The following is a 25,000-nucleotide window of genomic DNA, read 5'->3' as shown; positions in this document are numbered from 1 at the left end:
AGTCGGGAAGAAAATAAAGAGCGGACCCGTTGATGCGCGGTTTATTTCGTGTGTTTCGTGTTGTGTGTGATTCTCGGTGTGAATATAGTCCCGGTCACCGGCAGAAAACACGACACCGGTCTGTTTACAGGAAACATTTAAACCGGAACTCCGTCTGAACAGTGAATCCTCGAGGAGGAAGTCGTCCTGCCGCACAGCCTGCTGGGTAATATGTTAACGACAGCGCTGCGTTGATTGGAGCTCCGTGGCGCGTGGAGGCAGAAAGTAAAGACACAATAATAAAAACAAAGTAAAGACAAACAGACTTCAATGAAGAGACGGAGATAAAGAGAAGAGACGGAAGCCGCTGACGGTCAGAAAGATTCTAACTATTACTCTTTATGTTAGCTGCGAATGTTAGCATCACAGGCTAGCTGCTAACTATGTAATTGTAGTAGTACTCTGAATTACTACAGTACTCTGAGTAACTGTATTAGTTGTACTACTGGTACTGCACTACTACACTCAGCACTACTACTAATACAGTTACTGTACTACTACTACTACAGTACTATTAGTAGTAACGTTAGTACAGTCAATGTACAAAGTAGTAGTACTGTAGAACTAGTGCTGTGCTACTATCCTCAGCTGTACTCTTTGTACTCAGCAGTTACCACAGTAGTAGCGGTACAGGTGTAGTACTACTGTCAGCTACTACAGTAGTAGTAGTACTTGTAGTAGTACTGTATTTCTACTCTACAGTGTGTCCCTGTTAAAGTACTACTTCACGTGTCTTCTATTTCATCGGATAAATGTTAGAAACACAAATATATATTTTCATCACAGTAGTTTTTAATCATACAAACGTGTGTCTGTCTCTGTGTGTGCGCGTGCGCAGACATGTCTGTCTCTCTGTCTGCAGAGCGAGACCGGATCCAGCGACAGGTCGAGCAGCTGGAACAGAGTCTGTCTGCAACACACGCTGAACTGGAGCTGCTGAGCAGCGAGACAGGTACCTGTCTGTCTCTCTATGTGTCTGTGAATATTCATCGATCTTTTTTAATATAAACCTCCAGAAATGTTTCACAGTGTCAGACGTGACCTTAGTGGTCAAACAAAGAATATTCAAGAGTATTTATATTGATAGTATTCAAGAGTATTTATATTGATAGTATTTAGAAGTATTTGTATTGATAGTATTCAGGAGTATTTATATTGATAGTATTTATGAGTATTTATATTGATAGTATTCAGAAGTATTTATATTGATAGTATTCAGAAGTTTTTATATTGATAGTATTTATGAGTATTTATATTGATAGTATTCAGAAGTTTTTATATCGATAGTATTCATGAGTATTTATATTGATAGTATTCAGAAGTTTTTATATCGATTGTATTCATGAGTATTTATATCGATAGTATTCAGAAGTATTTATATTGATAGTATTTATGAGTATTTATATCGATAGTATTCAGAAGTATTTATATCGATAGTATTCATGAGTATTTATATCGATAGTATTCAGAAGTATTTATATTGATAGTATTTATGAGTATTTATATCGATAGTATTCAGAAGTATTTATATTGATAGTATTTATGAGTATTTATATTGATAGTATTCAGAAGTTTTTATATTGATAGTATTTATGAGTATTTATATTGATAGTATTCAGAAGTTTTTATATTGATCTCTGATCAATAACCTCAAAATAAAACTTTCAATCAATTATCTTATTGGTGCCTGTCTGCCTGCCTGCCTGTCTGTCTGCCTGATACTCGTGAATACTATCAATATAAATACTTCTGAATACTATCAATATAAATACTTCTGAATACTATCGATATAAAAACTGCCTGTCTGCCTGTCTGTCTGTCTAACAGTGGTCTTGTGTTTCTGGTCAGATCGTGAATCAGATGATGAATCAGATGAGGAGAGACAGGTAACACACAGACATACTCATCAGTTACCATGGCAGTCCTGTCTGTAGTCCTGTCTGTAGTCCTGTCTGTGGTCCTGTCTGTGGTTCTGTCTGTAGTCCTGTCTGTGGTTCTGTCTGTAGTCCTGTCTGTAGTCCTGTCTGTGGTCCTGTCTGTAATATAATATCATATAACACAACATGAGACATTAACACTGTGTGTGTTCAGTCTGCTGCAGGTCTGTTGGCTCAGAGAGAAAAGATCCAGAATGAGATCCAGAACCTGGAGGAAGTCCTGGGACAACATAGTCCTGTCTGTGTGTCAGGTATCTGTCTTTCTCTATTGTGTCAGGTACCTGTCTGTCTCCATTAAAGGTGAGACACATCATGGATTCATGTCTGTTCTTGTTCTGTTCAGATAATGACGACGACGACGACAGCAGCAGCAGTGAGGAGGTCAGTGATATCTTCACATCAGCTACAGACAGACGGGTCAATGTTATACTAATGGTGTCTGTACCTGTCTGTTTGTGTTCAGAGTGAGCTGGCTCTGTCTCCATCAGCAGACTCGTGTCTTCAGATGAACCTCGTCTACCAGCAGGTGGTTCAAGAGACGCTGGACCAGCTGGAGACACTACTGACACACAACCAGAGACAGCAGGTCAGTACTGACAATCAACCACAGACACCAGGTCAGTATCGACAGTCAGCTACAGACATCAGGTCAGTACTGACAATCAACCACAGACACCAGGTCAGTATCGACAGTCAGCTACAGACATCAGGTCAGTACTGACAATCAACCACAGACACCAGGTCAGTATCGACAGTCAGCTACAGACATCAGGTCAGTACTGACAATCAACCACAGACACCAGGTCAGTATCGACAGTCAGCTACAGACATCAGGTCAGTACTGACAGTCAGCTACAGACATCAGGTCAGTACTGACAGTCAGCTACAGACACCAGGTCAGTACTGACAGTCAGCTACAGACATCAGGTCAGTACTGACAGTCAGCTACAGACATCGGGTCAGTATTGACAATCAACCACAGACACCAGGTCAGTATCGACAGTCCGCTACAGACACCAGGTCAGTATCGACAGTCAGCTACAGACACCAGGTCAGTACTGACAATCAACCACAGACATCAGGTCAGTATTGACAGTCAGCTACAGACACCAGGTCAGTATTGACAGTCAGCTACAGACACCAGGTCAGTACTGACAGTCAGCTACAGACACCAGGTCAGTACTGACAGTCAGCTACAGACACCAGGTCAGTATTGACAGTCAGCTACAGACATCAGGTCAGTATTGACAGTCAGCTACAGACATCAGGTCAGTACTGACAGTCAGCTACAGACATCAGGTCAGTACTGACAGTCAGCTACAGACACCAGGTCAGTACTGACAGTCAGCTACAGACATCAGGTCAGTATTGACAGTCAGCTACAGACATCAGGTCAGTACTGACAGTCAGCTACAGACACCAGGTCCGTACAACATGAATACATGATGTTTCTCTCTGTAGAAGGAGCTTGTGTCTCAGCTGTCTGGACCAATCAAAGAGTCCTCCAGGGAACGGCCCGCCCACCCCTCCTGCCAGCAGCCAATCAACATGTACCTGGGCCGCTTCCTCAAACCATACTTCAAGGACAAACTGACAGGACTGGTAAGACAGACAGACAGACAGAGACATAAACACAGTCTGAGTGTTGACAGCAGACCAATGAGACGCTCCGTTTGTCCTCCCCAGGGTCCTCCAGCCAATCAGGAGACGAAGGAGAAGGCCAGCAGGATGACTGGTTGTCTGGACGACAAGAACATGAAAGTGAAACGATGTAAGTATCAATAAAACAAACAAAACATGACTTTATACATCAAAGAGGAAATCAGAATTCATCCGAAGCACACAAACATGAACAGACAGAGCAGAGTGACTGACACAGTATATGTGTATGCAGGTATATATATATATATATATATATATATATATATATATATATATATATATATATATATTAGTGCTGGGCAAGTTAACACGTTATTATCACGTTAACGCATTAATTCATTATTATTAAGCACATTTTTAACACAACAACCGGCAGCGTGCGGTGAACAGCTGTTTGTGTGGCGTCTCTTCCTGTTTCCTTCCCCTACATTCCCCTGGGTCCTAAGTCCCTCCATGTACAGCTTCTTATCACCCTCTATGTACCAACGTACATTTATAACAAACACCACATGTTACGCTAATCAGCGTAGCATAGTGTCTGACCAACATACCAACAAAATAAATGATTCATTTAAATGATCTTTTAGAGTTTTTAAAGTGTTTAGTTTGTAATATGTATAATAATCACATCATTTAGTTATCACTACTGAGAGTTTAACAAACATAAAACATGACGTAGATAGGTTTCAGGTTTCAAGATGTATATTTAAATTCATCTCTGACACACATGAAGATAAAGTTGTGAACACCGGCTGAATATCTATGATCAGAATCATTATAACTGTGTTATAACTGCTGCTGTGTGAAGAGAATCCTGCTGTTAACAAGAACCTGATGAGTTTAAAGTGTTTAAACCAAATGTTGTTGACCTTTAGTTCATAGAGCAGCACTTTAACATAAAAGAGCTCAACACACTACTTTAGATTCATTATGAACTTTAACACAACAATGAGATTAATCACGATTAAATATTGTAATCGTTGCATCCAGCACTAGTATGCATACATGTATACCGAGTACACATATTTACTGTTGTGCTCTAAGTAGATTCATGGCTTCAACTATTAAATGCTACTTCCATTTCATTTACTTTCAATGTGAACTTTCTATGTCTGTCTCTCTTTGCCTGTCTGTGTGTATTCAGGGGAGACCTGGCAGAAGACTCTGTTGATCCACTCAGTTACCAGAGACAGTCTGAGGAGACTCATCCAACCTAAACTCTCCAAGTAACATCCCTTTATTATTATTCAACACTCAACACCTCAACACTTCAACACCTCAACACCTCAACACTTCAACACTTCAACACTTCAACACCTCAACACTTCAACACTTCAACACCTCAACACTTCAACACCTCAACACCTCAACACTTCAACACCTCAACACCTCAACACTTCAACACTTCAACACTTCAACACCTCAACACCTCAACACTTCAACACTTCAACACTTCAACACCTCAACACCTCAACACTTCAACACTTCAACACTTCAACACTTCAACACTTCAACACATCAACACTTCAACACTTCAACACCTCAACACCTCAACACCTCAACACTTCAACACCTCAACACCTCAACACCTCAACACTTCAACACCTCAACACCTCAACACCTCAACACTTCAACACCTCAACAGCTCAACACCTCAACACCTCAACACCTCAACACCTCAACACCTCAACACTTCAACACCTCAACACTTCAACACCTCAACACCTCAACACCTCAACACCTCAACACCTCAACACCTCAACACCTCAACACTTCAACACCTCAACACTTCAACACCTCAACACTTCAACACCTCAACACCTCAACACTTCAACACCTCAACACTTCAACACCTCAACACCTCAACACTTCAACACTTCAACACCTCAACACCGCAACACTTCAACACCTCAACACTTCAACACTTCAACACCTCAACACCTCAACACTTCAACAGCTTTACACTTCAACACCTCAACACTTCAACACAACACTTTAACAACACTACAACACCACAACATTACACATCTGTCTCACTTCACACCAACAGGAAGTTGTAGCTGTCAGAGTATTTGATGGACAGTAAACCTGTAGTTTGTGTTTCTAATGACCCGTCTCTCTCTCAGGGTGGACTACCTGAGCCAGAAGCTGTCCAGAGCAGCAGAGACAGACAAGCAGCAGCTCAGACAGCAGATAGACAGTCTGGAGAGAGACATCGAACTGTTCAGGTATGCATCAATGACTAGCGTTGGGACGTCCTTAGCTAGCGGTAGCAGGTTTATTCTACGATAGCTACTGAAAGTATACTGGATTTATGCTAATGGTTGTAGCGGTGAATAAAGAGGAACATTAGCTTTACTTGAAGTAAACATTAATGTAAACATTAAAGACGTTCACATCCTGGTGTTTGACCTCTGTTTAATGTGAGACTGTCTCTGATTGGTCAGAGCGAAGAAGGAGAACGAGCTGGTTGGTGATCGATTCGATGAACATGATTGGCAGAAAATCTCTAATATTGATGTAAGTCGAAAAATCAACCAATCACACGTCCGATTGTATAAACACTAGACTGACTTCTGATAACTGCTCCCTTTCCTCTCTCTCTCTCTCTCTCTCTCTCTGTCTCTCTCTCTCTCTCTCTCTCTCTCTCTCTCTCTCTCTCTCTCTCTCTCTCTCTCTCTCTCTCTCTCTCTCTCTCTCTCTCTCTCCTCCCCCCTATCCTCTCCTCCTCCCCAGTTTGAAGGAACGAGGGAGGCGGAGGACCTTCGTAGTTTCTGGCAGAACTTCCTCCACCCGTCCATCAGTAAGCTGAAGTGGAGTAAAGAGGAGGTTCATCAGCTGAAGGAGATCAGCAGGAGACACGGACAGAGACACTGGGAGACCATCGCTGCAGAGCTGGGGGTCTGTCTGTCTGTCTATCTGTCTCTGACCTCTCTGTCTCACCTGTCTGTCTCTGACCTCTCTCACCTGTCTGTCTCTGACCTCTCTCACCTGTCTGTCTCTGACCTCTCTCACCTGTCTGTCTCTGACCTCTCTCACCTGTCTGTCTCTCAGACGGGGAGGACAGCCTTCCTGTGTCTCCAGACGTTCCAGCGGTTCGTGTCGGACTCGTTGAAACATGGCGGTTGGACTCCAGATGAAGACGCTCTGCTCAGAGAGCTTGTGGACAAGATGAGGATTGGAAACTTCATCCCCTACACGCAGAGTAATGACATCACACGGTGACATCACAGCGTGTGTGTGTGTTCCTCTAACAGCCGCCTGTCTCACTCTACCTGTCTGTCTCTCAGTGAGTTACTTCATGGAAGGTCGAGACCCGGCTCAGCTGATCTACAGGTGGAACCAGGTTTTGGACCCGAGTCTGAAGAAAGGGTTTTGGACCAAAGAGGAGGACCAGGTAGGCAGGGGGCGGGGCTTAGACAGGACACACCTGCTCGTTATATCGTCTTGGGCAAAAAACAAGCCTCTTGGTAGATAGCTAACTCTCTCTGTCCTCCTGTCTCTCTGTCCTCCTGTCTCTCTGTCCTCCTGTCTGTCTGTCCTCCTGTCTGTCTGTCTCTCTCTGTCCTCCTGTCTGTCTGTCTCTCTCTGTCCTCCTGTCTGTCTGTCCTCCTGTCTGTCTGTCTCTCTCTGTCCTCCTGTCTGTCTCTCAGCTGCTGCTGCATGCTGTGTCTCGTTTTGGAGAGAAGGACTGGTGGAAGATCCGGTTTGAGGTTCCTGGACGCACTGACTCCGGCTGCAGAGACAGGTGAGAGCTGATTGGACAACAGAAGGTGTGTGTCCTTAGGTGTGTACAGACAGGAAGTGACCCGTGTGTGTGTGTGTACAGGTACTACGACTGTCTGAAGGCGGAGACAAAGAGAGGACCGTTTGACCAACAGGAGAAACAGCTGCTGCTGCTGCTGGTGGAGAAACATGGAGTCGGTGAGTAGTCAGAGAGAGCTGAGGCTCATGGGTAATGTAGTGTTGTCAAGTTCCATTTGATAACTGATGTTGACTGAAGAGAGAAGACTGATCATGGTGATTGGTTTAATATATCTGATCAATATAGTAGTATAGTAGTAGTACCAGTGGTGGGCCGTCATGTTCTCATTGCACAGCTACTGTGCTCCTCAGCTGCTCTGCTTCAGTGCAGCTTGTTTTAAGTAGAGCTTTTATCCAATCAGAGTTCACCTCTGTGTCTCTAGGTAGAAGAGAGGCCCCAGGCCTGCAGACTCACCAGTGAATCCATGTGCAGGTTAAGTGAATGGGGACGATGTTGTTGATCGTCATAGTGTTCAACCAATCAGATCTTTAGTTTGACATGTTGGGCGTATTCTTTGACGTGTCAGAGCTGCCAGCTGGCCTACAGCTACGTCAGCATTAACACACAGCTCAGTGTTTAAATTATGACAAATTATGACATGTTTTGCATTTAGCTTGGTGTAGATTATTTATTTTTTACCGAGCTTTGTTTTTTAACACTGAATGTCTGAAGGAGGAGAAACAGATTAGTGAGTTGGGATTTAACCGTGAGATTAAACTCTGTCAACAAAGAAAGGAGGATGGAGTTTGTCTTTAAGTGAACAGCGTTTGGTAAGTGAACTGTGTTTGTGTTTTACATCTAGTATCTGAACGGCCCTCGAGTGTGCAGCAGAGTCTGTGTTGCTGCTGTTTTTCCGTTAAGCTAGTTAGCCTAGCCTCCCAGAACACTCGCGGAGCCCCAGCTGTTTTTTGTTGTGGTTCTTGTTGTTCGGGTTCAGAGGTCACACAGACCGCTGTCTCCTAGTGAGAGCAGGAAACATTATATTTACTACAATTTAAGCTTCTGTATTTTCCAAATGCACTAGTATTATTCAAACGTATTGTTCGGTTTGTAAGCCTCGTACGAACGGTTTCATACGAATACGTAACGTTATATAGTTACAGCCCAAGAAACGAATAATAACCGGAGCTGTGGCGCCACCGTGTGGTTATAAGGTGGTATTTCAGCAGTGAAGGCCCAGGTATGAAACGCACGGCCCACCACTGAGTAGTAGTAGTAAGTCAGATACTACATATATATATATATATATATGTGCATATATATATATTTGTATTAGCCAATAATTAATTCAATAATCAACCATCTCTATGTGGACATAAATTACTGTGTGTGTGTGTGTGTGTGTGTGTGTGTGGTGTGTGTGTGTGTGTGTGTGTGTGTGTGTGTGTGTGTGTGTGTGTGTGTGTGTGTGTGTGTGTGTGTGTGTGTGTGTGTGTGTGTGTCTCTCAGGTCGTTGGGCAAAGATCGCTGCAGAGATTCCTCATCGTTTCGACGCTCAGTGTCTGAGAGAGTGGAGGAAGCTGAGCAGAGCAGCACTACCTGAGGTACGCTCACCTGGATACATGAGGTCATCGTCCGCACGAAGTGAAACCTGACGATGTGTCTTCTGTTCATTCTGTCCTACTGTGTATATTATATATATATATATATATATATATATATGTAATATAATAATGGATACTGCTGACCTGAGGTCGTGTGACTCGTTCTCTGTCCACAGAAAGGTCGAAAGAGGTCGAGAGGACGGAAGAAGAAGAAGCCGACTCGTCCGAGGCTCAGGAGACTGATGGTGACCCTGAAGGAGGAGGAGAGCAGCGAGGAGGAGGAGATGGTGGTGGAGTACATGGACAGTGATGAAGAGGAGAAGACAAAGGAGGAGGGAGTGGACGTGGAGAGTCTTGAGGAGGAAGAGGAGGAGTACATCTTCCCCCCCATGCAGGAGTGGATTCCAGCAGAGAAAGCTCAATGCTTCACCTTCCTGAGCTTCCGACCGGTGGAGTTACCTTCCTCCGGAGTCGCCCACGACCAGGTTCCCGTCCGGTCCACCATCCTGGGCCAGTTCGGACGCTCCGTGATCCTCGGACCGGCTCCCAGAGAGCTGCGGTGGGCGGAGCGCCACGGCGCCGGCACCGTGATGATGGTGTCACCCGACCAGCTCCGAGCACACCTGCACCGCCAGGTGGAGAAGTTCAGCAGCCGGATCTCCGGCCCCCCGAGGAAGATCCAGACCGACAAGCAGAACCCCCTGGGCCGGTGGACGGACCCGGCGCTGTGCTACGAGCTGCAGGCCGCGGTGACGCCGTGGATCGGCAACGTGCTGATCCCGCAGAACAACCGAGCGACGGCGGCCGACGCCCTGAGGGAGCGAGGAGAAGCCGCCGGGCTCCTCTCCACCCCGGTCTTCCTGCTCCTCCTCCAGACCATGAACGTGGACGCCGTAGGCTGCAAGGAGATGATAGAGCAGAGGAAGAACAGCGTGGTGGTGCTCGCGCCTCCTGCTCCAAGTCTCACCAAATATAACCCCAACACCGTGGGGGGAATGCTGCAGCAGAGGAGAATCAAGAAGGAGGAGCAGCGGCTCAAACTGCAACAACAGAAGAGACAGAAACTCCTGCTGCTGCAGCAACCTCCTCCTCGTCAGAACCGCCCCGGCATTCTTCTCCAGATGCCTCCTAACAAGCATCCTTGGATGTCTTCTGTGTCCTTTCCTCAGGCTGTCTTCATTCCTCATCCTGTCATGAACTCTTTCCCTCCAGCTCCCCACAGACCTCCTCCTGTGGGGGTCCTCACCTCTCTGTTACCTGCACATCCTGCTCCTCGTAGTGTCCCTGCTGCCTCTGTGGTCCCGGTGCCCCTGAACGCCACGTCCACCTGCTCTGCCGCTTTCCGCCAACAACCCGTACCGCTGACTCGGACCCTGGTGGCCACCAATTCTGGTCCTGCCCCCAGTCCATTAAGCCTCGTCTCAAGCTCCCCCAGAGGGAGGGGACAACCGGTGGCAGAGGATGAGAGTGGGGGGGTTGTGGGCGGGGCTTACAGCCGTGTGGGCGGGGCTTACCCCCGTGTGATCAGAGAGACAGAAGAAGGACGGAGGATTCGGAAGCCGAGTCCAAAGGCCAAAGCTCTGCAGGAAGCCACTGAAGCCAAGGTAGCCTCACTGTGGATCATAGCTCTCTCAGACCAGCTGGGGGACCTTTGATGGTTCTTGGAAGACCACTTCAGTACACTGAGCTGTGTTTGATCTGTTTTTAATTTGTCTTAAACTCTTGATATGATGTTGTCGGTCTGTCTCTGGTTCCTTCCAGGCTGGAGAAAAGAAGAAAGCTGCTTCATCGCCACGAAAGAGAACGCAGATCCAGACCACCATCCCTGTTCCTCCTCAGACCACCATCCCTGTTCCTCCTCAGACCACCATCCCTGTTCCTCCTCAGACCACCATCCCTGTTCCTCCTCAGACCACCATCCCTGTTCCTCCTCAGACCACTATCCCTGTTCCTCCTCAGACCACCATCCCTGTTCCTCCTCAGACCGTCGTCCCTGTTCCTCCTCAGCAGGTTTACACTACCCCCATCCAGCTGGTACCTCAGACTCCTCCCTCTTCCGTGACCACATTCCCAACAGCTCCTGGAGAACCTGAGGTTGTCCCCTCTGCTCTGAGATTAGCCCCGCCCCCCTCCATACCGACCTATCGGCACCTTGCATCCTCCAATTCAAGCCTGCCTGCTCCTTTCCTCCACGATCATGACTACACCTTTTTAAATCTGCGTCCCAGGCCGACCCCTGACTCCACCCCCAAGGAGCCTCCCAAAGCCACGCCCAGCAGGAGGAAACGGGGGAAGGGGGAGGAGCAGCCAAGCGTATCGAGCAGTCGGGAAGACCACTATATGGGCGGGGCAAGTGAGGCGGTGGGCGGGGCAAGTGAGGCGGTGGGCGGGGCAAGTGAGGCGGTGGGCGGGGCCGGTCCAGGTGTGATCCAAAGAGGAAAGAGGGTTCGGAACCTGACCCAGAGGGCCAGAGCTCAACAGGCAGCCACTCAGGAGAAGGTGTGTGTGTGTGTGTGTGTGTGTGTGTGTGTGTGTGTGTGTGTGTGTGTGTGTGTGTGTGTGTGTGTGTGTGTGTGTGTGTGTGTGTGTGTGTGTGTGTGTGTGTGTGTGTGTGTGTGTGTGTGTGTGTGTGTGTGTGACATATGATGATCAGTGATTTACCAACATGTGCAAAGATTGAGAGAGTCCGTCTCCTCCTCCGTCTCCTCCTCCTCCTCTGTCTCCTCCTCCGTCTCCTCCTCCTCCTCTGTCTCCTCCTCCGTCTCCTCCTCCGTCTCCTCCTCCTCCTCCTCCTCCTCCTCTGTCTCCTCCTCCGTCTCCTCCTCTGTCTCCTCCTCGTCCTCCTCCTCCGTCTCCTCCTCCTCGTCCTCCTCCTCTGTCTCCTCCTCCTCGTCCGTCTCCTCCTCCTCCTCCTCCTCTGTCTCCTCCTCCTCCTCCTCCTCTAACTCTTGCTGTGTTTGGTTGTTTCCAGGCTGAAGCCAAGAAGAAGAGAACTTCTTCTTCTTCTCCTCGTAATAAGCGCTCTCGTCCGTCTCGCCTTAAAGGGGAAGTGGTCAAACAGAATCAGCTGATGCCTCGGCTTCCTGGGTTCTGTTTACTTCCTGGTCAGTCGATGTGGGTCATGACTCCCGGCGGGCTGGTCAAGCTGGCACAAGCCCCGCCCCAAGGCCTGCAGCTGACGTTGGTCCCGAGCGTCCCCCTCCCGGCTCCACCCGGGACCATATTAACCGGTCAGCTGGGCCGACCTCCCACCGCTGTGTCTGTCCCCGAACACCCCCCTGTTTTGAACCAGCTCCGCCCTCTTACATCCATGCCCATCCTGCACCCTGTCTCAAACCCGCCTCCCCCCAAACTCTTCATGCCATATAAGGGCACGGTCAGGGTGGACCCGGCGCCTCCTGCGCTGCAGTTTGACCCCTCCCTGATGTTCCTGGAGTCCCAGGAAGCGGTGCGTGATTGGCTGAGCGGTCGGGGAGGAGTGGCGGTACCTGGAACATCGGTGGCTCTTCCCTACCTGCCGCCCTTCGTCAGCAGCCTGAACACGATCAGTGCGCTGCTCCGGGCCAAGAAGGCTCTGACCAAATCATCCCTGAAGCTGCTGTGTCGAGGGTCCGAACCCCAACGCCACCCAACCAGACCCAGACCAGACGGCAGCAGCGAGACGCCTTCCAGTCAGCCTCCAGACCTGCCAGACTCCACCTCTGACCTTGGACCACCGCAGGACACACCAGGTACCACACCTGACACACCAGGTACCACACCTGACACACCAGGTACATGACTCACCAGGTATCTTATCAATACGTGTCGGTACTCATCCCTTTATGTGATTGTTTGTTTGTTTGTTTGTTTGTTTGTTTGTTGCAGCTCCCTCCGTCAACCCTGACCTGCAGGAGGAGGAGGAGGCGGAGCTTGTTGTGGTGATACGTCAGCTGGTGGCGGAGCGTTTCTCAAGTAACCCCGCCTACCAGCTGCTGAAGGCCCGCTTCCTGTCCTGCTTCACTGTCCCCGCCCTCCTGGCCACCGTGCAGCCAATCAGAGACAAGGGCGTGACCGGACCAGCCAATGAGGAGGAGGAGGAGGAGGAGGAGGAAAGGGAGGAGGAGCAGCTAAAGAAGATCGAAGAGAGAGCCAGACAGAGGAGAGCCGAGGTGAGTTCATTAGTGACGTCACCAAAATACTGAGATGAAAATGTCTATAATAAGATATTGTTATGACGGGTTCAGAGGTCGCAACATAAGCAGGGACACAACACCAAGTTATATTATATAGACCAGTGGTGGGCCGTGCGTTTCATACCTGGGCCTTCACTGCTGAAATACCACCTTATAACCACACGGTGGCGCCACAGCTCCGGTTATTATTCGTTTCTTGGGCTGTAACTATATAACGTTACGTATTCGTATTAAACTGTTCGTACGAGGCTTACAAACCGAACAATACGTTTGAATAATACTAGTGCATTTGGAAAATACAGAAGCTTAAATTGTAGTAAATATAATGTTTCCTGCGCTCACTAGGAGACAGCGGTCTGTGTGACCTCTGAACCCGAACAACAAGAACCACAACAAAAAACAGCTGGGGCTCCGCGAGTGTTCTGGGAGGCTAGGCTAACTAGCTTAACGGGAAAACAGCAGCAACACACATTCTGCTACACACTCGAGGGCCGTTCAGATACTAGATGTAAAAAACAAACACAGCTGACTTACCAAACGCTGTTCACTTAAAGACAAACTCCATCCTCCTTTCTTTGTTGACAGAGTTTAATCTCACGGTTAAATCCCAACTCACTAATCTGTTTCTCCTCCTTCAGACATTGAGTGTTAAAAAACAAAGCTCGGTAAAAAATAAATAATCTACACCAAGCTAAATGCAAAACATGTCATAATTTCATTCATATCTTTCAATATGAACTCTTTCTACTCAACTAAGCTCTGCTGTAAGTTTTGTTTCACAATAGTCATGTGCTCGCCCACTGACCAATCACAGCTCACGCTGCACCTCACTGCAGAGCGGCTGCTGCACACTGAGCTGTGTGTTAATGCTGACGTAGCTGTAGGCCAGCTAGCAGCTCTGACACGTCAAAGAATACGCCCACCATGTCAAACTAAAGATCTGATTGGTTGAACACTATGACGATCAACAACATCGTCCCCATTCACTTAACCTGCACATGGATTCACTGGTGAGTCTGCAGGCCTGGGGCCTCTCTTCTACCTAGAGACACAGAGGTGAACTCTGATTGGATCAAAGCTCTACTTAAAACAAGCTGCACTGAAGCAGAGCAGCTGAGGAGCACAGTAGCTGTGCAATGAGAACATAAGATGATGGGAACAATATTTATATAAATTATAATACATGTAGTATTTAAGAAACATTATTAAATTATAAAATAGCTCTAACTTTGTGATTGTGTTTAAGCCAGCAGAGAAGGCTTTGAGGCCCTGACGGCCCACCACATAGAATTATATGTAACAATATAGAAGATGATGAAACAACTTGTGTATTGTTTCCTCTCCAGAGGTCTCTGCTGCTGTGTGACGGGTCTGGAGCTCCAGCCAATCACTTCTCAGGAATCACCAGCGCCACGCCTGCAGCGTCCACTTAAACCACAGACACAAGCGTTCACACGTTCATGATCCTCGTTACATGTGTTCACGTTAAAAATGAGTTTACAAAAGGAAATACTGTTGGGAGCTCTGTGGTGCGTTCAGGAACCTCGTTCAGGAAAAAGTGGTCAAATTGCACTAAAATATGTTTTATTTTTTTATTCAGCTTCTGTAAAGAAAATGTTCTGTATTTATGAGCTGATTCATTTGTAATAAAGAGAAAGATTTATGTGAAATGAAGCTGTGTGAGCTCCTATGTGTGTTAATGAGGACCAGTTATTCTTAGACCTGGTCTCTGGGGACCCTGTGAGGACATTACAGTCATTTAGCAGACGCTTCTATCCAAAGCTTACAATCCAGACCGTAGACATGCGACGAGCGGAGCCAGAGGCGGGGATCGAACCGCAGATCCATGGGGACCCTGTGGACTGTGGGGACCCTGGTTTGTGGGGACACTGGTTTGTGGGGACCCTGTGGACTGTGGGGACACTGGTTTGTGGGGACACTGTGGACTGTGGGGACCCTGTTTGTGGGGACCCTGTGGACTGTGGGGACCCTGTGGACTGTGGGGACCCTGTTTGTGGGGACCCTGTGGACTGTGGGGACCCTGTGGACTGTGGGGACACTGTTGGTAAAACTTGTGACTTTCTTCTCTTCTTCGTTGGTTTCACTTCAATTTAGTGAGACGTCCAGGAACCAGTGGTGTGACATCACTTCCTGTTTTCCTCCTCTGACTTCTCTAATCCTTCACTTCCTCTTTCTGTCCAGAAGAACTCAGCTGATATTTTAAACCTGTTTCAGTCATGAATATATTATTATTATATGTTAATGAGGTGTAGCTGTGACGTTATTGGTGGATTCAGATAAATGTCAGAGAGGGTGGAGCCAAAAACAGGAAGTTACAGAAACAATTTCTTAAAACGCAGAAGAGAAAACGACCCACAGAGAGACAGTTAAGGTGAGTAAACTGTGTGTAGTAGTAGTCAGTATGTACTGTGTGTATGTGTGTATTAATACTCAGTGTGTACTAGTTTTCTTTGTGTGTACTAATACTCGGTGTGTATTAATACTCAGTATGCACGTGCCTGTGTTTGTATTAGTATTCTGAGTGCGTACTAATACTGAAGTGTGTATCAATACTCAGTATGTGTGTATTAACTCTGTGTGTGTGTACTAGTATTCACAGTGTGTACTAGTACTCACAGTGTGTACTAGTACTCAGTGATGGACAGCGTGTGTGAGGACGACCTCTGCTGGCTCCAGCTGGATGATTTCAGGATGTTACTCATCAAAACCATCGAACCTTCAAGAATCACTCCGTACCTCAGACAGTGTCAGGTACTCCTGCTCCTCCTCCTCTTCCTCCTCCTCTTGCTCCTCCTCCTCCTGCTTCTCCTCCTCCCCCTGTTAAAACCTCCTGGTGTTGATTGGTTGTCTCTGATCAGGTGGTCAATGCTGAGGATGAGGAGCAGCTCTTTAACGACCCGAACCTCGTCATCAGGAGGAGAAGAGTTGGTAAGAAACATGAATGAATGGGAGGTCCTCTCCTGGTCCTCACCCTATCAGGTCCTCTTGAGTCTCCTGGTCCTGGTCCTATCAGGTCCTCTTGAGTCTCCTGGTCCTGGTCCTATCAGGTCCTCTTGTGTGTCCTAGGAGCCCTGCTGGACATCCTCCAGAGGACGGGGGTGAAAGGCTACACGGCCTTCCTGGAGAGCCTGGAGCTGGATTATCCTCAACTGTACAGTCGCATCACGGGGAAGGAGCCCAACAAGACCTTCAGCATCCTCCTCGGTCTGTCCACCTGTCTGTGTGTTCACCTGTCTGTGTGTCCACCTGTCTGTGTGTTCACCTGTCTGTGTGTCCACCTGTCTGTGTGTCCACCTGTCTGTGTGTCCACCTGTCTGTGTGTTCACCTGTCTGTGTGTCCACCTGTCTGTCTGTTCACCTGTCTGTGTGTTCACCTGTCTGTGTGTCCACCTGTCTGTGTGTTCACCTGTCTGTCTGTTCACCTGTCTGTCTGTTCACCTGTCTGTGTGTTCACCTGTCTGTGTGTTCACCTGTCTGTTCACCTGTCTGTGTGTTCACCTGTCTGTGTTCACCTGTCTGTCTGTTCACCTGTCTGTGTGTTCACCTGTCTGTGTGTTCACCTGTCTGTCTGTTCACCTGTCTGTGTGTTCACCTGTCTGTCTGTTCACCTGTCTGTGTGTTCACCTGTCTGTGTGTTCACCTGTCTTTTCACCTGTCTGTGTGTTCACCTGTCTGTCTGTCCACCTGTCTGTGTGTTCACCTGTCGGTGTGTCCACCTGTCTGTCTGTTCACCTGTCTGTCTGTTCACCTGTCTGTGTGTTCACCTGTCTGTGTGTTCACCTGTCTGTCTGTCCACCTGTCTGTGTGTTCACCTGTCTGTTCACCTGTCTGTGTGTTCACCTGTCTGTGTGTTCACCTGTCTTTTCACCTGTCTGTGTGTTCACCTGTCTGTCTGTCCACCTGTCTGTGTGTTCACCTGTCGGTGTGTCCACCTGTCTGTCTGTTCACCTGTCTGTCTGTTCACCTGTCTGTGTGTTCACCTGTCTGTGTGTTCACCTGTCTGTCTGTCCACCTGTCTGTGTGTTCACCTGTCTGTTCACCTGTCTGTGTGTTCACCTGTCTGTCTGTCCACCTGTCTGTGTGTTCACCTGTCTGTTCACCTGTCTGTGTGTTCACCTGTCTGTGTGTTCACCTGTCTGTGTGTCCACCTGTCTGTCTGTCCACCTGTCTGTGTGTTCACCTGTCTGTGTGTTCACCTGTCTGTTCACCTGTCTGTGTGTTCACCTGTCTGTGTGTTCACCTGTCTGTGTGTCCACCTGTCTGTCTGTTCACCTGTCTGTGTGTTCACCTGTCTGTCTGTCCACCTGTCTGTGTGTTCACCTGTCTGTTCACCTGTCTGTGTGTTCACCTGTCTGTGTGTTCACCTGTCTGTGTGTCCACCTGTCTGTGTGTTCACCTGTCTGTTCACCTGTCTGTGTGTTCACCTGTCTGTGTGTCCACCTGTCTGTGTGTTCACCTGTCTGTGTGTTCACCTGTCTGTCTGTCCACCTGTCTGTGTGTTCACCTGTCTGTCTGTTCACCTGTCTGTGTGTCCACCTGTCTGTGTGTCCACCTGTCTGTGTGTTCACCTGTCTGTGTGCTGACCTGTCTGTCTCTCTGCAGACACAGCAGGTGAATCCGGTCTGACTCAGTTCCTGATGTCGGAGCTCAGTCGCCTCCAGAGGGCGCTGCAGGACGAGAGGAGGCGTCGCCAGCAGGCCTGCTCCGTTGCTAAGGAACAGGTAGGCTGGTTGCTAAGGAAGAGCTAGAACCGTAGACCTCAGGGTTCTGCTGGGTTCTGCTGACAGGTGACTCTGTAATGGTTCCGTATCAGGAGGTGTGGTCTCGACAGCAGCAGCTGAAGGACCGCGAGCTGAGGAAGCTGACTGAGCGCGTGCAGAAGGTTCGAGAGGAGCGAGAGCGTCTGAGCGAGGAGGTGAGACAGCTCCGGGACCACAACTACAGCCTGATGGCCGACGTCAACACGCTGGGACAGGAGAAGAGCAGCGCCCTGCTGGCCAACAGAGACCTGCAGATAGAGGTCAGCTCACCTCCACCCCCCCATGGACCACTACACAGCTGCAGACTGACCTGACCACTTCTACTGTGTGTGTGTGTGTGTGTGTGTGTGTGTGTGTGTGTGTGTGTGTGTGTGTGTGTGTGTGTGTGTGTGTGTGTGTGTGTGTGTGTGTGTGTGTGTGTGTGTGTGTGTGTGTGTGTGTGTGTGCAGGTGGAACGTCTGAAACACAACGTGCAGCGAGCTGAGAGTCAAAGTCGACTACTGAGACGACGAACACTAAGACCGCTGCAGGAGGTAAACCCTCACTTCAACTGCTTCCAGTGCTGCCGCTCCTACTGCCGCTTCTACTGCCGCTCCTACTGCCGCTCCTACTGCCGCTTCTACTGCCGCTCCTACTGCCGCTCCTACTGCCTTCTACTGCCGCTCCTACTGCCGCTCCTACTGCCGCTCCTACTGCCTTCTACTGCCGCTCCTACTGCCGCTCCTACTGCCGCTCCTACTGCCGCTTCTACTGCCGCTCCTACTGCCTTCTACTGCCGCTCCTACTGCCGCTCCTACTGCCGCTTCTACTGCCGCTCCTACTGCCGCTCCTACTGCCGCTTCTACTGCCTTCTACTGCCGCTCCTACTGCCGCTTCTACTGCCGCTCCTACTGCCGCTCCTACTGCCGCTCCTACTGCCGCTCGTACTGCCGCTCCTACTGACTCTTTTTTTACCCCCCCGAACGATGTCAGATGTCGTGTTCTTCTATATTTGTGAGGTCACTCTGATTAAAATGTTAAAATGTGTTTTCAGAGCAGGAGTCTGGCTCCGCCCACCGAGACCTTCTTCCACCCAAACAGAACGGAGCAGAAGGAGGAGAAACAGGAAGAGAAAAAAGAGGAGAAAAAGGAGGAGAAGCAGAAGGAGACGCAGGAGAAGGAGGGTCCAGCTCCTCTTCAGCTGAACCTCCTCGATACAGTGTTAAGACTGAGGAGACAACTCCACAGAGCAGAGGAGCAGAGAGCCAGGGTGAGGAAGAGGAAAGTGGAGGAGGAGGAGGAGGAGGAGGAGGAGGAACTCACAGGGTTTGTTTGCTTTCAGAGTCTGGAGGAGAAGGAGGAGCTGGAGCTGCTGTTCGCTCAGCTGAAGGGAGACGTCAGGATGTACCGTCAACGAAACAAACAAACCCTCAGACAGCTGGAGGAGGTGATCAGAGAGAGAGACAAGGTGAGGAGGAGGTGATCAGAGAGAGACAAGGTGAGGAGGTGATCAGAGAGAGACAAGGTGAGGAGGTGATCAGAGAGAGACAAGGTAAGGTGATCAGAGAGAGAGACAAGGTGAGGAGGAGGTGATCAGAGAGAGACAAGGTAAGGTGATCAGAGAGAGAGACAAGGTGAGGAGGAGGTGATCAGAGAGAGACAAGGTGAGGAGGTGATCAGAGAGAGAGACAAGATGGAGGAGGATGAGGAGGAGGATGATGATGACATCATGAATTCGAACCCTCTGATTGGTCTTTCAGGCTCTGTCATCGCGGGCGGAGCAGCATGAGGAGGCACGGCTGCTCCTCCAGGAGAAGGACCAGTACAGGGAGCAGGTCAGACAGCTCACTGAGCAATCTGATAGGCTGGAGCTCCTCCTGCTGAGGTCACAGGGGGAGGAGCTACAGCTGAGGACACGCCTCCGCAGACTCACCAGCAACACTCACCAGGTGAGGAGGAGGAGGAGGAGGAGGAGGAGGTGATGTAATGATGATGTAATGATGTCGGCTCTGTCCCCATCAGGGTGAGAAGAGTGTGAGCAGCGAGGAGGAGGAGGAGCCCAATGAGAACGCTGCTAAAGGTGAGAGTCATGTGACCTGCTGTCGCTTTAAATCACGTCATGTGACCTGGTCTCATGTGTCATGTGACCTGTGGGATCAGGTAGCGGTGAGGAGGTGCAGAGTGGGACGTCTGGGGAGAACGAGGAGGCGCCAGCGCTGCAGCAACAAGACTCGACTGTGGGAGGAGCTACAGAGTCTGAACAGAGAACCAGCACTGCTGCATCATGGGTAATTGTGTATCAAGTGTATCCTAGGAAGTCCTCCAGCAGTCTAGGCCTATAGCAGCATATCGAACTATAGACCTGAACCAGCTCTAACTATAGACCTGAACCAGCTCTAACTATAGACCTGAACCAGCTCTAACTATAAACCTGAACCAGCCCTAACTATAGACCTGAACCAGCCCTAACTATAGACCTGAACCAGCTCTAACTATAAACCTGAACCAGCTCTAACTATAAACCTGAACCAGCCCTAACTATAGACCTGAACCAGCCCTAACTATAGACCTGAACCAGCTCTAACTATAAACCTGAACCAGCCCTAACTATAGACCTGAACCAGCTCTAACTATAGACCTGAACCAGCCCTAACTATAGACCTGAACCAGCCCTAACTATAGACCTGAACCAGCTCTAACTATAGACCTGAACCAGCCCTAACTATAGACCTGAACCAGCCCTAACTATAGACCTGAACCAGCTCTAACTATAAACCTGAACCAGCTCTAACTATAAACCTGAACCAGCCCTAACTATAGACCTGAACCAGCCCTAACTACAGACCTGAACCAGCTCTAACTATAAACCTGAACCAGCCCTAACTATAGACCTGAACCAGCTCTAACTATAGACCTGAACCAGCCCTAACTATAGACCTGAACCAGCCCTAACTATAGACCTGAACCAGCTCTAACTATAGACCTGAACCAGCCCTAACTATAGACCTGAACCAGCCCTAACTATAGACCTGAACCAGCTCTAACTATAGACCTGAACCAGCTCTAACTATAAACCTGAACCAGCCCTAACTATAGACCTGAACCAGCTCTAACTATAGACCTGAACCAGCTCTAACTATAGACCTGAACCAGCTCTAACTATAGACCTGAACCAGCTCTAACTATAGACCTGAACCAGCTCTAACTATAGACCTGAACCAGCTCTAACTATAGACCTGAACCAGCTCTAACTATAGACCTGAACCAGCCCTAACTATAGACCTGAACCAGCTCTAACTATAGACCTGAACCAACTCTAACTATAGACCTGAACCAGCTCTAACTATAGACCTGAACCAGCTCTAACTATAGACCTGAACCAGCCCTAACTATAGACCTGAACCAGCCCTAACTATAGACCTGAACCAGCTCTAACTATAGACCTGAACCAGCCCTAACTATAGACCTGAACCAGCCCTAACTATAGACCTGAACCAGCTCTAACTATAAACCTGAACCAGCCCTAACTATAGACCTGAACCAGCTCTAACTATAGACCTGAACCAGCCCTAACTATAGACCTGAACCAGCCCTAACTATAGACCTGAACCAGCTCTAACTATAGACCTGAACCAGCTCTAACTATAGACCTGAACCAGCCCTAACTATAGACCTGAGCCAGCTCTAACTATAGACCTGAACCAGCCCTAACTATAGACCTGAACCAGCCCTAACTATAGACCTGAACCAGCCCTAACTATAGACCTGAACCAGCCCTAACTATAGACCTGAACCAGCTCTAACTATAGACCTGAACCAGCCCTAACTATAGACCTGAACCAGCCCTAACTATAGACCTGAACCAGCTCTAACTATAGACCTGAACCAGCCCTAACTATAGACCTGAACCAGCCCTAACTATAGACCTGAACCAGCCCTAACTATAGACCTGAACCAGCTCTAACTATAGACCTGAACCAGCCCTAACTATAGACCTGAACCAGCTCTAACTATAGACCTGAACCAGCCCTAACTATAGACCTGAACCAGCCCTAACTATAGACCTGAACCAGCTCTAACTATAGACCTGAACCAGCCCTAACTATAGACCTGAACCAGCTCTAACTATAGACCTGATCCGACATTAATCCTGTTCTAGGTTTCACAGGGAGCTAGTGACCCGTGATAATCTGTCTGTCTGTCTGCAGGACAAGGAGACAGACGGCTGTCCCTCCTCCAGGAGACGCCCTAACTTCTTCTACAGGAGGTCAGACTCTTAAACCTTCTATGAAGCCATTGTTGTTGTTTTGTTGTCGTGACGTCTGAGTTTGAGTTTGTTTTTTCCATGACGACAGGAAGCGCGCTGTCAGGTCAAAGGTCATCTGTAAGGAGTACACAGCCGGTAACCATGACGACAGCAGCGGAAGTGACATCACCGACTCTGACTGAAGACGAGCTTCAAAATAAGAGCCTCAAAGTTTTTATTCCTGTTCTCGTCAGGTTTGAACAGAATATAAAATGAAACGTTTCTCACATAATCTCTTTGATTTACTAAAGTAAATAAAAACATTTCAAACATTTCATCTATTTTCTCATTTCATAGCAATTAAACAATAGAATACATAGAATAAGAAACACTGTTTATTACGGTTTATATTATGGTCTGTGTGAGTCACTCTGAGGTGAAAGTCTACTTGCGCTATGAGACCCGTATCTCGGGACCACGTGGGGGGTCCCGACCCTCAGTTTAAGAACCTCCTGGGGTACATCCCAAGTCTCTTAATTGCGTCCCCGTTTCCTTCGCTTGCACCAGGTACCAGACCTCCACACGTGTGAGACTAAAGACCTTCACCAGACCACATGTGTCTCAACCCGCTGCTGTGAGCGACTGCAGTGTTCAGCTGCTCTCATGTATCCACAGAGGAAGCAGCACACACGCTGTACCAACGAAGAAGAACACCATGTCAAAGAACTTCACATTTTAGAGAAGCTAGGTGAGGGAAGTGAGTGTGCAGCTGGAGATGGACCGAGAGAACTTGCTCAGTCAGATCCTCATGTGCCGGCCTGGCTGTGTCCTCTGAGGGTCAGAAAGACCTCGTGGCTGACTTCAGGCCATGGAGGCCTTCTGAGGACACGCAGTGACATGTGACACGAGGTGACCGGCCTCTCGTACAGCGTGGTGGCCCTTCACCAGGAGGTCATCGACCTCCACCGCTGGAGCACCGGATGAGGTCGGACACGCGTTTGCCCAGCTGGCCGACAGCCTGGTGTTCTCCAGGTGTTCTCCAGGTGTTCTCCAGGTGTTCTCCAGGTGTTCTCCAGGTGTTCTCCAGGTGTGTGGGTGCCATTGATGGCTGCCATGTCCGTATAAAGACCCCCCAGGACCGGATGGCCAGGACTAGCTCCACAGAAAGCTCTTCCCATCCATACGATTGCAGGCAGGATGTGATGGGAAGAACCTCCTTGTGGGGAGTCCTGGAGTCCTGAAGACCAGCACTACGGAGCTAAATCCAGGTCAAAGGTTTTGTTCATTTGAAAAATAAATCTGAACCTGAAAGTTCAAGTTGTGTTCTTGAACATTGAAAAATACAGCAATGTATTCAAAATAAAAATCTTTTTTTTCGGTTTCAAATCTTTTTTTTGTCCACTAGAGGGAGTTTATCTTTAGTGAGCTTCTGTCAGCAGGAAACATATTATGTTTTATTTATCAGGGTTTGAGGGTCCAGGGTTTGAGGGTCCAGGGTTTGAGGGTCCAGGGTTTGAGGGTTCAGGGTTTGAGGGTTCAGGGTTTGAGGGTCCAGGGTTTGAGGGTCCAGGGTTTGAGGGTCCAGGGTTTAGGGTTTAGGGTTCGAGGGTTTAGGGGGGACGTTGGGATTGGGCGGATGTCCCCCTGGTCCAGACATGTCCCCCTAAATGACGACATGTCGCCTTTAAAACACGTCATTCTCTGTTTTGAAGCGGATGAGTTCCGGATTTACGATTCTCTCTCCGGACCCAGAACGTCTCAGTTTTTTCCCCCCTCGCGACGCGCTCGTTGTCATGACGACAGAGAGACGCACTGAACGGAGCCAGTTAACGGAAAATCAACCGGAAGCTGCTCCACGCTCAGGTGAGTTCAGAACCGGATCTCACCGGGTCTGAGTGATCCGGGTCTGAGTGAACCTGGTCTCTGTGTGTCTCTGTAGGTCCAGCTGTCCAGATCTCTGATGGCCCGACACACAGACAGGAGGACAGCCTGTCTGTCTGCCGAGGACAGCAACACACACTACAGCACCACCAGCAGGTAGACAGGAGAGAGCAGACAGACAGGAGAGCAGACAGACAGATAGACAGGAGAGAGCAGACAGACAGGAGAGCAGACAGACAGACAGGAGAGCAGACAGACAGACAGGAGAGCAGACAGACAGGAGAGCAGACAGACAGACAGGAGAGCAGACAGACAGACAGGAGAGCAGACAGACAGGAGAGCAGACAGACAGGCAGACAGAAGAGCAGACAGACAGGAGAGCAGACAGACAGACAGGAGAGCAGACAGATAGACAGACAGGAGAGCAGACAGACAGGAGAGCAGACAGACAGGCAGACAGAAGAGCAGACAGACAGGAGAGCAGACAGACAGGCAGACAGAAGAGCAGACAGACAGGAGAGCAGGCAGACAGGCAGACAGAAGAGCAGACAGACAGGAGAGCAGGCAGACAGGTCCCCATACTGTCTCACGTGTTGTGTCTCAGCAGGAAGCTGCAGGATGAAGATGATGATGAAGATGTGCTGAGTCTTCCTGACTCTGTGGGTTCGTACCTTCACATTATATTAAATATAAATATATTCTCTGTATCTCTATCGCTCACAATTCAATTTGCTTTATTGGCATGAAAGTTTAGAAACAGTTTTGCCTAAGCATTAAAAAAACAACCATTAAACATACAATAATATGAATACACAATAACATTAATATAACATCTAGATGGATTAGTAATTATAGATATATAACGTGTGTGTGTGTGTGTGTGTAGGTCACTCACTGTCCCTCAGGTTGTGGCATGTTAACAAGTAGAGGAAGTAGAGGAGAATTTAAAAT

General features: G+C 48.5%; 2 protein-coding genes across 6 annotated transcripts; both read left to right on the top strand.

Annotated features, from left to right (window-relative positions):
• Positions 1-181: 181 nt before the first annotated feature.
• Positions 182-14,810, top strand: snapc4 (small nuclear RNA activating complex, polypeptide 4). Of its 4 annotated transcripts, XM_079161448.1 has the most exons (22): positions 182-352; positions 878-991; positions 1,888-1,925; positions 2,131-2,227; positions 2,320-2,357; positions 2,440-2,562; positions 3,438-3,578; positions 3,663-3,747; positions 4,783-4,864; positions 5,765-5,866; positions 6,086-6,158; positions 6,375-6,539; positions 6,693-6,843; positions 6,929-7,035; positions 7,292-7,386; positions 7,468-7,562; positions 8,893-8,987; positions 9,164-10,591; positions 10,749-11,486; positions 11,959-12,760; positions 12,855-13,138; positions 14,509-14,810. In XM_079161448.1, the coding sequence occupies exons 2-22, from the start codon at positions 880-882 to the stop codon at positions 14,593-14,595; spliced, it is 4,938 nt and encodes a 1,645-aa protein (XP_079017574.1). In that variant the 5' UTR covers positions 182-352; positions 878-879; the 3' UTR covers positions 14,596-14,810. The 4 variants fall into 4 exon arrangements, with proteins under 4 accessions (XP_079017574.1, XP_079017573.1, XP_079017572.1 ...); XM_079161447.1 differs by having other exon boundaries at positions 6,375-6,843; positions 11,959-12,718; XM_079161446.1 differs by having other exon boundaries at positions 6,375-6,843; positions 11,959-12,739.
• A 696-nt stretch (positions 14,811-15,506) lies between these two features.
• Positions 15,507-22,751, top strand: card9 (caspase recruitment domain family, member 9). 2 transcript variants are annotated; one of them, XR_013767135.1, is made up of 15 exons: positions 15,507-15,554; positions 15,774-15,934; positions 16,042-16,111; positions 16,250-16,387; positions 17,786-17,904; positions 17,997-18,203; positions 18,393-18,476; positions 18,977-19,192; positions 19,265-19,390; positions 19,683-19,871; positions 19,945-20,002; positions 20,083-20,210; positions 22,131-22,189; positions 22,278-22,422; positions 22,736-22,751. XR_013767135.1 is itself a non-coding variant. In XM_079161887.1 (14 exons), exons 2-14 carry the CDS (start codon positions 15,821-15,823, stop codon positions 22,369-22,371), a joined length of 1,602 nt encoding a protein of 533 aa, XP_079018013.1. In that variant the 5' UTR covers positions 15,507-15,554; positions 15,774-15,820; the 3' UTR covers positions 22,372-22,481. The 2 variants fall into 2 exon arrangements, 1 of the variants encoding a protein (XP_079018013.1); XM_079161887.1 differs by lacking the exon at positions 22,736-22,751 and having other exon boundaries at positions 22,278-22,481.
• Positions 22,752-25,000: the final 2,249 nt, after the last annotated feature.

Source organism: Pholis gunnellus, assembly GCF_910591455.1.
Source record: "Pholis gunnellus genome assembly, chromosome: 6".
Taxonomy (NCBI): Eukaryota; Metazoa; Chordata; class Actinopteri; order Perciformes; family Pholidae; genus Pholis; species Pholis gunnellus.
The sequence above is the reverse complement of the archived record's forward strand: the minus strand, read 5'-3'. Positions and strand labels throughout refer to the sequence as shown.

Excerpts from the sequence above, each read along its gene's own strand:
- snapc4 (XM_079161445.1), top strand. The coding sequence starts at position 880 with ATGTCTGTCTCTCTGTCTGCAGAGCGAGACCGGATCCAGCGACAGGTC. Across the intron at positions 2,563-3,437 it reads CACACAACCAGAGACAGCAG|AAGGAGCTTGTGTCTCAGCT; the intron begins GTCAGTACTGAC and ends TTCTCTCTGTAG. Across the intron at positions 8,988-9,163 it reads GCAGAGCAGCACTACCTGAG|AAAGGTCGAAAGAGGTCGAG; the intron begins GTACGCTCACCT and ends CTCTGTCCACAG.
- card9 (XM_079161887.1), top strand. The coding sequence starts at position 15,821 with ATGGACAGCGTGTGTGAGGACGACCTCTGCTGGCTCCAGCTGGATGAT. Across the intron at positions 18,204-18,392 it reads ACAGAGACCTGCAGATAGAG|GTGGAACGTCTGAAACACAA; the intron begins GTCAGCTCACCT and ends GTGTGTGTGCAG. Across the intron at positions 19,391-19,682 it reads TGATCAGAGAGAGAGACAAG|GCTCTGTCATCGCGGGCGGA; the intron begins GTGAGGAGGAGG and ends TTGGTCTTTCAG.